The 13,669-nt window shown below is 34.8% G+C and overlaps 2 protein-coding genes across 2 annotated transcripts; one reads left to right on the forward strand and one right to left on the reverse strand.

The window, feature by feature from the left end:
- Positions 1-1,118: 1,118 nt before the first annotated feature.
- On the reverse strand, positions 1,119-5,560 carry LOC130716143 (tobamovirus multiplication protein 1-like). The gene is made up of 11 exons (XM_057566347.1): positions 5,098-5,560; positions 4,771-4,861; positions 4,634-4,686; positions 3,914-4,006; positions 3,743-3,814; positions 3,551-3,623; positions 3,073-3,118; positions 2,923-2,986; positions 2,698-2,751; positions 2,525-2,602; positions 1,119-1,466 (listed from the first exon to the last, which is right to left on the reverse strand). The coding sequence occupies exons 1-11, from the start codon at positions 5,263-5,265 to the stop codon at positions 1,374-1,376; spliced, it is 885 nt and encodes a 294-aa protein (XP_057422330.1). The 5' UTR covers positions 5,266-5,560; the 3' UTR covers positions 1,119-1,373.
- A 2,592-nt stretch (positions 5,561-8,152) lies between these two features.
- On the forward strand, positions 8,153-12,782 carry LOC130711586 (probable protein phosphatase 2C 9). Its single transcript, XM_057561264.1, has 6 exons — positions 8,153-8,475; positions 8,644-8,755; positions 9,457-9,696; positions 10,065-10,341; positions 11,606-11,760; positions 12,247-12,782. Exons 2-6 carry the CDS (start codon positions 8,720-8,722, stop codon positions 12,382-12,384), a joined length of 846 nt encoding a protein of 281 aa, XP_057417247.1. The 5' UTR covers positions 8,153-8,475; positions 8,644-8,719; the 3' UTR covers positions 12,385-12,782.
- The last annotated feature ends 887 nt before the right edge of the window (positions 12,783-13,669 follow it).

The following is a 13,669-nucleotide window of genomic DNA, read 5'->3' on the forward strand; positions in this document are numbered from 1 at the left end:
ATTCTTGCTAATAATATGGTTACAGACATGGTTACAACATTACAAACATGAATCATATTATCAATCTTCTGTTATGTCTGTTAAATCAAAGTTGGTAATAACACGAGGACCAATCCAAACAGTGTGTTCAGCCATAAATGGGGGGTGGTTGGGTGGTTGAGGAGTTTATGCAGGCCATAATGGTGGTGAGGTAGGTGAAGCTATGGAGTAATGGTGCTGAAAAAGGTGGTAGAATCTGTCAGAGGTGTCCGGAAGTTGAAGTTTCATACTAATCCGAAGGATGAAGTTTCGTACTGATCCGAAGGTTGAAGTTTCGGACTAAAACACGGAGGGGCAATATTGGTTTTTCCCCACTTTTAAATGGGGTGGGAAATCTAAAACAGGGGGTGGGAAATCTAATTCCCTTTTATTTGGCATTGGAACCTTAACATCATATGAGTATACATACTCAGAACTATTTGGATCCTAGGACTTTGTTATGCATCAAAAAACTACTTGGATCCTAGGTATGGGGTTATAAATAGAATATGAAAGCTAGAATAGAACCCATTCAGGTTTGACTGTTCAAATACTGTAATTTTGACATGGTTTGATCTTATACCTCATAGATTTTGATATAGTTTTAGTTACATATTCTCATTTTAAATTCAATTTTGCCTTTGATCTATCGTAGTTCCAACTTTCACTGTGCTTGCCAGTATGCATGTGTGTTTTCATCCTTCGAGCTGCCCTCTTTTCTTTCTTTCTTGTCCAAACTTCAAAATCTTCTTTTCTTTCTTTCTTGTCCAAACTTCAAAATATTCGCCTTTCAACATTAGAGAACCTAACTAGTCACCTTTCAAGTTACCAGAGCGTAGAAGTAGAGCCCTCCAGGATGATCTAAAACCTTAATTTTTGTAATACATATACCATCAACGAGAAATTTTAAAATTTAAACTGAGGTCGTATAGAATGGTAAGAGTGAAAATTTAACCAAGTAATATAATCCTGGTGCACATGTTATTATTGGAGCTGTAACTGGTGAAAGACAAAATAGTGAGCGTAGACAACACATTCTGTTCAAAGCTTCCTTTCTTCCCCAATTTTTAAAATTTGAAAATATAATTGTTGTTTGAAAGGTGCAAAGTTTACAAGATTCTGTTTTCTTGTTACGTTTCTCCTTTAGAAGAACAGAATAATTTGTCTACAAATCCAAGAGAGAAAATTGGCAGGTTTGTGTTCTAGAGAATGATTGAAGTTAATTTAATAAAATAAAATTATGAATGTACAAACAGTATTTGAAGGATTATGGACCAGCTCAGACAGTGAAAAAGATCTATTGAAAAAGGAACAAAGAAAATTGTTGGCTGCCGAGAGAATTTAGAATACACAACTCATCTAATGGGGTGATACTGATCAGAAACTCGTCTTGGGGGCAGCTTTCGTAGGATGAAGAGCACCAACGCGGATGGAACAATTTCTACCAACTGCAGGACAGATAAATCAATGAAGAGAGTATTGTTAGGAAAAAAGCTCAATGCAAATGATATTCAGGAAACAGCAATGTGTGAAATATTTATCTTTCTATTAAAGCATATTTTATCACAACAATCTAGCTTCCTTAAGCTTCACCTGACACCTGATTATTTATAACCAAGTAATCAAGAGTTTCCTCGTCTGATGGGGTATTGTGTTGGATTATCTAAATTACACGATCTTAAAGCCTCAGAACCCCTAAAGAACTAAGGGTTGGTATAAATATTAGGAGTTATTTCATTGCACTACAGCCATTTTCCTGGGCCAAACAAATACAATGATGCCATTGCCCCAATGTGAAATTTAGATATACATTTTTAATATTTTAATATGAGATGTTAAAATTTGAAAATCCTCATGATTCAAAGACTTGTGGACTGTTTCATGACCATGATCCTACGAAGACTTTTACTTTTTACTTGGCAAATAATAGAGGGGATCGATAGGTTTCTGGTGCTATATTTAAACCATATTTCGTTCCGGGTTTGACGACTCTAAAGTAATGAGTCATTTTATAGAGCATAGTAAGCAATTACAACCATTGATTGCGAAATCAACTATTGAGATTGTGATCATATTTGCACATGTATAATAACCTACTATGTTATTTAAATCTCAATCATTGATTTTTCAATCTACGATTATAAGAGCTTACTTTACCCTCTAAAGTGCTCCCAACTTTAGAGGCAGCTAAACCCTTGATTCTCATCTAAATTTCAAGATGACATGACCTCCTATACTCTGAAATTTGACAAACCTTCAACTAAAAAATATTTTTAGTGCAATTTCCTATAATTTTGGTCAAACCTCAGAAAGGCATGTAAATAGCTCATGAAAATGCTAATTCTACCCTAATTATAAAGCTGTTGAAAGTACGTTCTGTTTAGTAGATAACATCATATTTTTGTTCATACACCAAATAAGTGGTCCTTGTCTTAGGAGAGCATTTTAATATGCAATCACATGATATAACTAAGCATTTTTGTAAATATAATGTGTTGATACTTACCAAATAATATACTAAGTTAAGAATGGGATGATCCAAGACATCAAGATCTGCATCCTCTTCAAATGCAGAAATTGCAAGCTACGTTGAAGGTAAAAATGAAATTCTGGTCAGAAAACAATAGGCTCATATAATATAAAATAGTTTTAAACTGTTTACACTGACAAGGAACTTACCAAAACACATCTTATCAGGAAACAAGTGCAACAAATAGTTGTGACTGACCCAACCTGCCAAGATAAAATTTACGACAACAACAACTTTTAGCAGAGTTTTTATCAAATAAAGGCTCTTGCACAAGCTTTTCCTCTCACTTGGAACATGGTCTGAATTTAATATTTAAGGATTCACTTCTTTTCTATGGTTGAAAATCATAAAGCAACTCATACTTAGATACTAACCTCATAAAGCTTCTTTTGGCGACCTCGAGATTCAATGGGGAAGCGCCTCAACAAGAAAAACAACCTACATCATTATGATTTATGACTTATGAGCAGGTTAGTATTCAATGAAAAACAAGTATGGTTCTATATGAAATTCTGACAGCTTACCTTCCACCATACAACAAAAATCCAAGAGCAGCACAGAATGATATTACTGCAAAAGTAACATTGAAATAAAGTTCAAAATACCATACCACTCTAGATGAGAAATTTCTGAGTACAATGTTTATTTCATTATAAATGTTCACTCTAACTTTAATTTTAAGATCATTGAAGATAGGGACAGACCAAGGTGTGCTCAAAATGGGCCTGTCACCCTAAGAGAATTTTTTTTCTTAATTAAGTAGTATTCAAATGTTGTATTCTCTCCCTTAAAAAATTTATACTATTTTTTTCCACTGATCATTCTTGATTTTGCTTAGTGTGTTAAATTTCGCCCCTCTTACTCATTTTTCTGGTTCTGCCCCTGATTATATATGTTTTAATCTTCTAAACGATTTGGAGTCACCACGAATATGAACATGAGATGAAATTAATATTTGATGCTAAAAAGGTAATTAACTAAAGTAATGACGACAGAAATTACCTGCAAGTAAGAGCTTAGCAGCTTCAATGCCAGTGGCAGTTTTACTTACGCTCATGTAAATCCAGAGGCAAACCTATTATTATCAGGATGGGAAGATTAAAAAAAATACATTTTCATTAAATTAACTTTTGTGAAAACTTCTTAATTTAAGGACAAGAATGGTGAACAAGGAAATAAAATTTGCATGCTTGCCTGTACAAAGTAAACAAATCCATTGACAATAAAATAAGCAGGTCTGAGTTTATGTGCTGGTTCACTTCTTGCCTGAAATACATTTGAAGCACAAAACAGAATATCTTTTATTCACAGCAAATTATAAAAAATGACTGTTATTGCAGCTCCCTTAAAAGCAAGTAAATGTACCTGGTGATATATCTCAGCCCAGAACAAGACAAGCAATGTATATGTAGAGAAAAAAAGAAGACCAGGAACCTCCATCACCACCTGCTCCAGTGCCTATAACATGATATGATAATAAGCTCACTATGTGATTGGAAATAAGGTCCAGAAGTGAAGGTAAAAGAAAAAAACACAGAAAAATGAAGGTTATTCAGATTATTTGGGGAAGGATTAAAGTAAACTATTTCCATAACCCATAGTTGGTTCCAAAATGTACACATCCAAAGGCTTCGGAACAAGTTATTTAAGTTTATTTTATAGCATAAGTGCTTATCTAAGTGTTTGACAATACTTATATAAGAATCTTGTGACCAACATATGTTATTTTGAACTTATTTCCCTAAGCTGCTCATATTAGCTTATAAATAAGCATTTATACCTGCGAGCTATCTTATACTTATTTCAATAAGTTTCTCCAATCAGTTAGCTTATTTTCATAAATCGTTCAGATTAGGTTGAAAATGAATGCTTCTACATACCTAAAAGCTATTTTGTACTTATTTCAACAAGCTTCTCTATGCTTAATTAAACTGTTTACCCAAAGCACCAAAAACAAAGCTTACTAAAAGACATGACATGATGTGCTCTATTTTCATTATAGTTCCCTAACCAACCAAAGCAAGAGATGAAGAAGTGGGAATTAGTGCCTGATTGGAGTACTTGAGATTTGAGAATAGTAAATACCTTTGGTCTAATGGCAAAAACACTTTGGTATAAGCCGAAAAGGACAGCTCTCACTGCAAATGTAAACCAGTTTCAGCAAGAACTAAATATAATATTAATAATTAAAGAAGCTAACGTAGCTGATTCACAGCTCTTACATCCATTGACAACAAAATTCATCAAGTGAAAAACCTTCTGCGTTGTCCACCCATATTCAGGTACTCTCATTTGAATGCGCACCAATTGCACCTAGGAGAAAAATAAACAAATTATGATTATTTATTCCTTTGAGAAAATATGATGATTTCAGGGGTCTCAGCCATCACATTGCATGGATATAAAAACAATGATCCTCCTCATGGAGAAACACTAGCGTTTGATAACAAAAATCTAGTCATCAGTCACAACTCACAAGTTTAAACCCTTTTGTGATTTGATGTAATGATATACCCAATTTAACAGGAAAGCCAAAGGAAATGACGTACCAGGGCAACAAAGGAAACACATGCATAAGCGGCACAAAGGGTATAGTAAATGCTTCTCTGCCATTGATCTGATTCATCAATCTCGTTCCACCAGTTAGAGTTAACTGCAACTGCAGCAGCCTCTCCTTCTATAAACCCAAAACTCTTGGTCCTGAGTGAGAACCCCATTGGTGATAGAATCACAATGCAGAGTATCAAGGAAGAAGAAGAAGAAGAAGAAGAAGAAGAAACAGGGGAAACTTCTCTGTGAAACAGAGCAATGAACAGACTAACAGAGAGAAGAGGAACAGGGGAAGTTCATGGATGGACACGTGGCGAGACCCCAGTTCGTACACGTAGGTGTGTTGTTATACACGTGTGACATGGTGGCATTTTGATGTAGTGGACATGTTGTAGTTTGCTTCGTTGGAATGGGATCACTACGAATACGATGATGATGATGATGATATCGGTTGATGGATGATTCTGGTTCAATGGGGTTGGTTTTGTTTTGTTTGTGTTTTGACTTGACTTTATCATATTCCTCCGATCAATCAGTGCACAGATAATAATTGCTAAGGTGTTGTTGACCCTTTCTGCCTGATAAATTCTAATTTTAATACTCTAAATGCTGGCAGATTAGCATTCAAATATTTAAGCCTTACTTAGTTTTTATTTTAATTAGAACGTGACCATTTCTTTAACCACATGTAGTGATTAGCTCATTGCATTCATTAACTATGAGGTTGGGAGTTAGATCATTGTCATCAGAATGACATGTCATTTTATGATCCGCCGTTTATTATAGAATACAAAAACCAGTAGCTAAATGTCTGTGGTGAATACTAGGAATAAAAAATAGCGTGATCATTTTGACACAATTTTACATTAAACGATTTTAAGCTTGTAATCTTTTATGTATAATTATTTAGACATTTTAACAGACATCATTTGTATAATATAATCGGAGTCATCAAATATATGACAACTAAATTCCCATGTGATGCTCAGTGGACATATCTTGCAGGTCTGAGTGCCATTAATGGTGTTAGTATTGCTTAGCGGGCTCCCACTTATTTTTGTTGATAATATTAATAGTATTGTGTTTTTTAGAGCTAATGTTCACGTTGTGGATGTAATGCTCCAAATCATGGCACAATATCAACAAGTCTCAAGTTAACTCATTAATTTGGATAAGTTTGAACTCTATTTTAGTTGAAATGTTATAGAAGATAGTAACATGTCCTTCAAGGTTGGCAATTGAAAGTCATTGATAACATCACTTCCACTTAATTTGAGGGAAATTCATGCTAGCACTTCAAAATATATCAATATTGGAGGAGATTCGGTCAAATTTGTGCAACAAGAGGCTTAAAGTGTCAATTTTATTGCTGAATGATTTGCCGTCCGTAAAAGCTAAAAAAAAAAACAGATGATTAAGGTTGTTTACGATTCAACACCTAGAAATCATGCTTTTGGTCCAATAACAACCTTTATAAACGAAGAAATTCAAGATCATGAGGCCAACCGCAATTATTCAGTGATGATCTCGACCACTAAAGCCAATGCAAAAATCCAAAGGACGCTTGTATATCCCAAAAGTTTCATCGACATCGTATTTCCTTTTAATTTATTGAATTGCGGGTGAGATCTGGCGGATCTATATTATATGATACTTTTATAAGATTACGGAGTAAGACAATAACATGCTCTAGGTCAGGAATCTTTGGTCTTCTCATTTGTATTTCCGCTGTTTGTGTTCTTCTTCCTTTGTGTTCGTACGTATCGCAAAGCTGGTCAACATGAAACTGATTTAGTGAGTCACATAGGTGATCAGATAATTCCAATTAGAAATCACTTTTGGGGTTGCGATTTAGGGTTTGAGGTCAATGGAGAAAGGGGAAGTGACCGTGGGTGGGAGAAGTCTTTTTAGGATAAAGGATAAAGGATTAAGGACTTATTATTTATGAATTACAATAATTTAGCAACATGACGTGCCAGGTAAAATTAGGTGGTGAAATTTTGCACCAACTTTTATAGGTCTATATCAGGTAAATCAACTTTTTTACGGTGACAATACATGAAAATTGATATATATCATATGAGAATGACATTTTTATACGAGAATGATGAACTAAATCATTAATGTAAAGAATTATGTGTCCCTAATTTCCTTCGTCCATAGTAGAAGGAAATACTCTTGCTGTCCCTAATTGTGCAAAATGCCAATCAAGTACTAACTTGCAACGTTTTATCTAACATTACCGACACTTTACACAATTAAGGAGGACATGTAGGGTTTTCCTATGTGTAGAGGCGAACTTTGCCGGAATCCAACACTTTCATGAACCAATTTGACACGGTGCTTGCTGTGGTGCCTTAATTTAAATGAGGGTACGGTACCTTAAATGATATAAAACCTCTTTATCTCCAATTTTTTTAACTTCTAAAAGCCTCTAGCATAATCATTCATGAGCATTTTAATAGATTATCTCATTATCTTGTCGTTCGTCAGACATCAATTTCCATATCTCACCCTTATTGTGGTCGATAACTCTCTTATTCTTTCTTCTTATACAATTTCACTTCCATCACTAGTTTCTGACTTAAAAGAGCTACAACAACCGGCATGACGTCTAAGATTCCAACAAAAGTTAAAAGGTCTAATATTTTCTCTTTTTCTGCCCTTCAATTTCATAATTTCACCTAGTCAGGGTACCGTACCCAAAAGAATTTCAGGGTAGCACAGAATTTACCGTTTGGCTATTTATTCCTTAACAAGAGATGTTCTTGTTGGAAGTTGAAACAGCCATCTAGGTAGACCCCACAGTCTTGATTGTTAAAAACTTGGCCGACCTTTGACTGGACCCTACAGTTGCTCTCTTTCCACGGCTGGGGGTAACAGAGAAAGAAAATTCAATCAACCAAGTAACCAACCAATGCAGTGCAATATAGTAGTAACCCCTTTGGTTTACAGGAACTACAATCACCCATGTATGTACCATATGTGAAGTGAAAGACAAAAACAGGTGTAGTAATAAACATGATGCAATGCAAACAGTGTTGTCAGCAATAAAAACAACAAACACCACAGAAAACTGCAAGCAGCAAAAAGTCAATAAGGGCAACCTATGCCTTTTCGCCCCCGTTCCTGTTCCTGTTCCTTTGCAAACAAAAACAACTCATAGACTTTCTCAAGGACGGTTATCAAGTCTTCCATGACAACAACCACCCTGTTTCCAATTTTCTATCAATAAAAACACCCTTTTTTTCTATTCATATAGATATAGATTTTCCCTGTTCTTCTTGATTGCGTGTTTTGAACGATCAGAGACGACCCAGTTCCTTTTTTGATCTCCCCTATCAGTTTCTTGGAAAAAGTTGTGATTTTTCTGATTGGTAAGTGATTTTTTGGACCCCCAGTTGATCAATTTTCAAATTTTTTTTTTGATTAATTTTTCTGGGATGTTGTTCTGGATGATCGGTGATTGGTTGTTTTTTCGCTGTTAATTCATGGTTCTTTGGAAAGTTATGGACTTTGTTTGACTTTGAGCTTTTTGCTTGCAGTTTTGTGCCTTGGAAGATTAGCAGAAGAGATAGATGTTGAGTGAAAAAAGGAGAAGCTAAGGTGTGGCTGGATTATATGGATAGTCTTTGTTGCTTCAGTTCTGTCAGTCAGGTGAGGAATTCTGCCCCTTTTGTCTTTGGAAGGGGGAAAAATTATCATTGCTTATGTTGTAGAGGTTTCCTTTGATTTTAGTAGGGCCTATGAGGCATGTGACCTGGTTCAATATCATGTCGTGTATGTCCACTTGAGAGTTTAATATAAGTTCTGGTGATGTAGTGAATGGACTATGGACTTGCCCAATTACTATTATTTTCTGAAGTTGTCCCCGAATGATAGCTCAAGTGTTAAGAGCTAGGGACATAAGGGTTGGGTAAGATGAAGGGTGAAGGGTCTCGGGTTCGAACCCGGAGGAGGGACTAATTTACTAACATTTCTAACAACTAACATTTGCCTATCATAAAACTATTATTTTCCGAAGTTTACTCGGTGAAAAGTAAATTGAAAATACAGATAAGTTTTTGTGCTGATAGGCAATATCTTTGGTGGGATGCCAATGATGTGTTTATTGCTCTCTCTTTTGTATTGGTTAACTATGAAACTCCATAGCTAGATGGAAATATGGATTATGGTGTAGGTAGTGTGTTTCTTTATCCATTTTATTTCTGACTGTAGCATGGTGTTATCTCCCTACTTATATCATATTTGGTAATCACAAATGTAAATTTTTTCTTTCCTATGATATATATTGTTGAAATATGTTCAAAACTTATAAACTCATCTATTATTTTGCTTTAAATTCTCTCTATCTTTAGGTTGTTGGAGGGCGTTCTTCTTCTAACTCTGGCAAAGGCAAGAGCAGTCAGTCCCCAGTCAAGTATGGCTTTAGTCTTGTTAAAGGGAAAGCAAACCACCCAATGGAGGACTTTCACGTAGCAAAATTTGTCGAGTTCAAAGGGCAAGAGCTTGGACTTTTTGCTATATATGACGGTCACCTCGGAGACACAGTACCTGCGTACTTACAAAAGCATCTCTTTCCTAATATCTTGAAGGAAGTGAGTTTTTGAGAAAAACAAAAGATTTATTACTCTAGTTACATTTGATTTCTCTAGAAAAGGGTTTTCCTTGCTTTCTATTTTATGTTGTATATAGTATGACAATTTCCCTTTTGTTCTTCTCTCCCTCTACTTCATGGAAATAGATATCATACTATCAACCGTATAGAAACGATGGGTTATAATAAATTTGGTTATATCAATGATACTATCAACCATAATCCATTTTAGTTTAATGTCTTGGTGGCAATCGATAAGTCCATTTTAGTTCCTTGTAGAAGACTGAAGGATGGGTCATAGTAAATTTGGTCCAATTTACTTGTTGATTTTTTGTATAATTTTATTGATTACTGTGATTGATTATCCAGGAGGACTTCTGGAATGATCCATTCATGTCCATTTGTAAAGCTTATTTATCAACAGATGAGGCAATTCTTTCTCACAGTCCTGACTTGGGGCGAGGGGGATCAACTGCTGTTACTGCAATTCTCATAAATAATCAGAAATTATGGGTAGCCAATGTTGGAGATTCACGGGCAGTTCTGTCAAGGAAAGGAGTAGCTGCACAGATGACCACTGATCATGAACCCAATACTGAGCGGGGCAGCATCGAGAACAAAGGCGGCTTTGTCTCAAACATGCCAGGTTCTTCAATTAACCCTGAGTTCTGAGCTTTTGCTTTAGATGTTCCTTGCGGATCCATCTTTTCATACTGTGATATGGTGTGTGTGCTAGGGAGGTTTTCATTATGCTATATGCATGTTTTATACTCATTAGAAACGTGAAGGATGGGTTAAATGGAAACTAAAAGGTATTATTAATTTTAAGTGGTTATAATAGTGAAGTAGCGGTCTTGGTGTAATAAAAGAATGTTTCTTTCCTCCCCATTTTTATTCAAAATATGTTGAATACGTTTGTACCTTGAGAAACCTGAATTTCAATGATAGCAGAATCGGAATTGAGATAGTGCCACTCTTCTGATTAAAAAAATGATTGGATTGAATTATATATTTAAAAATATATTGCTCGTTAGGTTGTTATGGGTAAAGCATGTTAGCTTCACTACACACTACACATAATAAATTTCAGAAGTCCGTAAATTGCTGAAGTGTCTTGTTCTCGGAATACTGATATTTATAGACATGGAATAGTGAATACATCTTATAGCTATTAGTATATTGGAGAATTTGATATTCTTCTGAGATACTAATGTTATCACTTTTTCATAAATTCCTATTGTTTCAAAAGCTACACTCTCCCTCAAGTTGGAGTATATAATCGTATACACCCAGCTGCTTGTGGATATAGTGAATCTGAGGACCCTTAAGGGACTTCATCCAAGTATCTACTAGTTGATCATTTTAGCTAACATAATTGAGCTAACTCTTACCACTTGAGCTAACCCTCGGGGATGTATCAAGTGAGAACTATTATTATTGTGAGAAATGAGAACTACTAATATTAACTGTCTAAAATGGTCACATGTTAGTCGGCTGCATTCTTGCTCCTTCATTGCTTAACTGCTAGTCTCCACCGTAACATCACCACCCCAACCTCGTTCGATCATTTTGAATCTGGCAGTCATGTTCAAAGATGGAAAACTGGAGATACATCTTTGTGTATCAGATTCTTGGGATATATAGCATCTGACCTTGAAAGGGGGAAGAGAGGCCTAACATAACCGTGTATTGAGTGGAAGTGGGATGGTGAAATAAAAAAGGAAAAAGGTGAAATTTACTAACCGGTTTTACTAACATAACCGTGTATTGAGTAGAATAATCTTTACTATCCATGTATAATTTGTAATATTAAGTCCTATCATCTCTCGCCCTCCCTAGTTATGCCTCGTGATTCCTTGTTGTTCGAATGTTTTCTATTTTGTAACAGTTTCATTTGTTGGTTATATCAGGAGATGTTGCTAGAGTGAATGGGCAGCTTGCGGTTTCTCGAGCATTTGGAGACAAAAACCTCAAAACACACTTGAGATCTGATCCTGACATTCAGTATGCTGATATTGACTCAGATGTTGAGCTTTTGATAATTGCTAGTGATGGTCTATGGAAGGTTATCAATTAAACTCTTTTTTTTGTCTATTTCATAAAGGAAGAGCAACACTTTTCATTCTTTCACTTCACACCAATTAGGTTTTATTCTTCCCACTGTTAAATTTTATTTCATTCTTCTTCCAAACATTTTTTCTATATAATTCACCAAATATGTCTCTAATGCCAACTAATTTCTTTCCTAATGCCAACAATGTCATTCATTTCTTGTATTTGATTGGCTTTAAAAAGATTAGAAGCAAAAAGGAAACTAGATACAGTTGCAGGATAAAAATGATAATGTTGGGGGATGAAAAAACAAAACTTATTTTTGCCTTCAATGAATAAGTGTGTTTGGATACCAGTTCAGTGCAATGTGAACTGACTTTCATCTCAGTTCATAGGAGTTACTTTATGTCTCGAAGTCAGTGTTTTGTTTGCATTGGTGACAACAGTATCCAAACATAGCCTAACTATCTCATGTGCTAAGAGTTTTCATTTATTCCAGGTAATGGCAAATCAAGAAGCAGTTGATATTGCAAAAAAGGTAAAGGATCCACAAAAGGCCGCGAAACAACTACTTGCTGAGGCATTGAAAAGAGACAGTAAGGATGATATTTCCTGCATTGTAGTTCGTTTCAAGTGATGAAAAAAGGGAACATACACACTCATTTTCGGGGTATACATATTCTACAGATCAAGACTTCCCATATAGGGATGCAATTCCAAACACTACTCGTGAAATCCATTATCAATTTGGAATTTTCTGCAACATAGGTTTTGCTTGCCCCTTCCCTTCATATGTAAAAAATATAAAGTTGAAGTTCTTACAATTAGGTGGTGGCATTTAGTATTTCTTGATTTCTTTGTTGTGTAGATTCGTACTATGATTTTTCTTTGTAATATGCATTTTGTCATGGAGCAGTGTGAAGATTGCCAAGGTTTATTACATTATTGAACATGGGATTTATGCCATTTGTTTGAAACAGTATATGAGATATACCTGAAATTAATCTATAGCTTGAGACATGAATTTTTCTGTTCTTTTTTCATCCCTTTTTTGGGGCTATTTTTGAAGCTCCTATATACACTTTCATCCATTCAACTGCTTCTATTAAGTCTAAATGATTGGTGAAAGTACATATTTTGAGGATTTTAGTGGGACAAATTCAATTTTTCTTCATACTTATAAATGGACTAGTTATGATTTATGTTAACGACTGAATAGTTATTTTGACAGACATTTTGGACTCACAACTAGAGAAATGGGGAAAAGTCCATCTTCTTGCAAATGTTGGACACTTCTTTCATTATGTCTTTCTCCCATCATCATTCATTACTAAACATGTTTATGCGTTCGTTGCTACTTGCTAGTAGTATTCATTTTATCTGGCATTGCTGGTGTGTATCTTGGCTTACTCAACTCGATGATTATATAGTCTTGCTTTCTTATATCATGTAGCTAAAGAATAGGACCTGCCACAGCATTTATTAACTTGCAAAACTCTCATAAGATAAGGAAAATCAAAGGAATATTTTAATACGTGCAGAATGATTTGTTGAGAGAGGTCTACTAATTTAATGTGATCTCAGAACCTCAAAAAGATTATTCTTATGTTTGCCGACTGTGAGGTACATTGGTGAAAAAGAGACGTTTCTCCTTGAGTGCATAGAGAAAACAAATTATATCCTCTTTGAAATGAGAAAACTAAATGGATGTGAAATACATCTCAAAATACCTATTATAAGAGAAAATTATGTATAAGTACCGAGTATAAACCATTTATACGCCATCATAAATAAGAATTTAGAAATTTGATAATTTATTTAGATTATTATATAATTTAAATAATGATGTGATAAATTCTTATATATTTATTAGTTTTTTGTTAAGATTAAAAAGATAAATTATACTCTTTAGGATTTATTCA

Source organism: Lotus japonicus, chromosome 4, assembly GCF_012489685.1.
Source record: "Lotus japonicus ecotype B-129 chromosome 4, LjGifu_v1.2".
NCBI classification, from domain to species: Eukaryota; Viridiplantae; Streptophyta; class Magnoliopsida; order Fabales; family Fabaceae; genus Lotus; species Lotus japonicus.

What these genes read in the sequence shown, in the direction of transcription:
- LOC130711586 (XM_057561264.1), top strand. Translation starts at nt 8,720, where the DNA reads ATGGATAGTCTTTGTTGCTTCAGTTCTGTCAGTCAG. An exon ending in TTCCTAATATCTTGAAGGAA is followed by an intron (nt 9,697 to 10,064) that starts GTGAGTTTTTGA and finishes TTGATTATCCAG; the next exon opens with GAGGACTTCTGGAATGATCC. An exon ending in CTAGTGATGGTCTATGGAAG is followed by an intron (nt 11,761 to 12,246) that starts GTTATCAATTAA and finishes CATTTATTCCAG; the next exon opens with GTAATGGCAAATCAAGAAGC.
- LOC130716143 (XM_057566347.1), bottom strand. Translation starts at nt 5,265, where the DNA reads ATGGGGTTCTCACTCAGGACCAAGAGTTTTGGGTTTATAGAAGGAGAG. An exon ending in TTTTTGCCATTAGACCAAAG is followed by an intron (nt 4,007 to 4,633) that starts GTATTTACTATT and finishes ATCATGTTATAG; the next exon opens with GCACTGGAGCAGGTGGTGAT. An exon ending in GATTTGTTTACTTTGTACAG is followed by an intron (nt 3,624 to 3,742) that starts GCAAGCATGCAA and finishes TGATAATAATAG; the next exon opens with GTTTGCCTCTGGATTTACAT.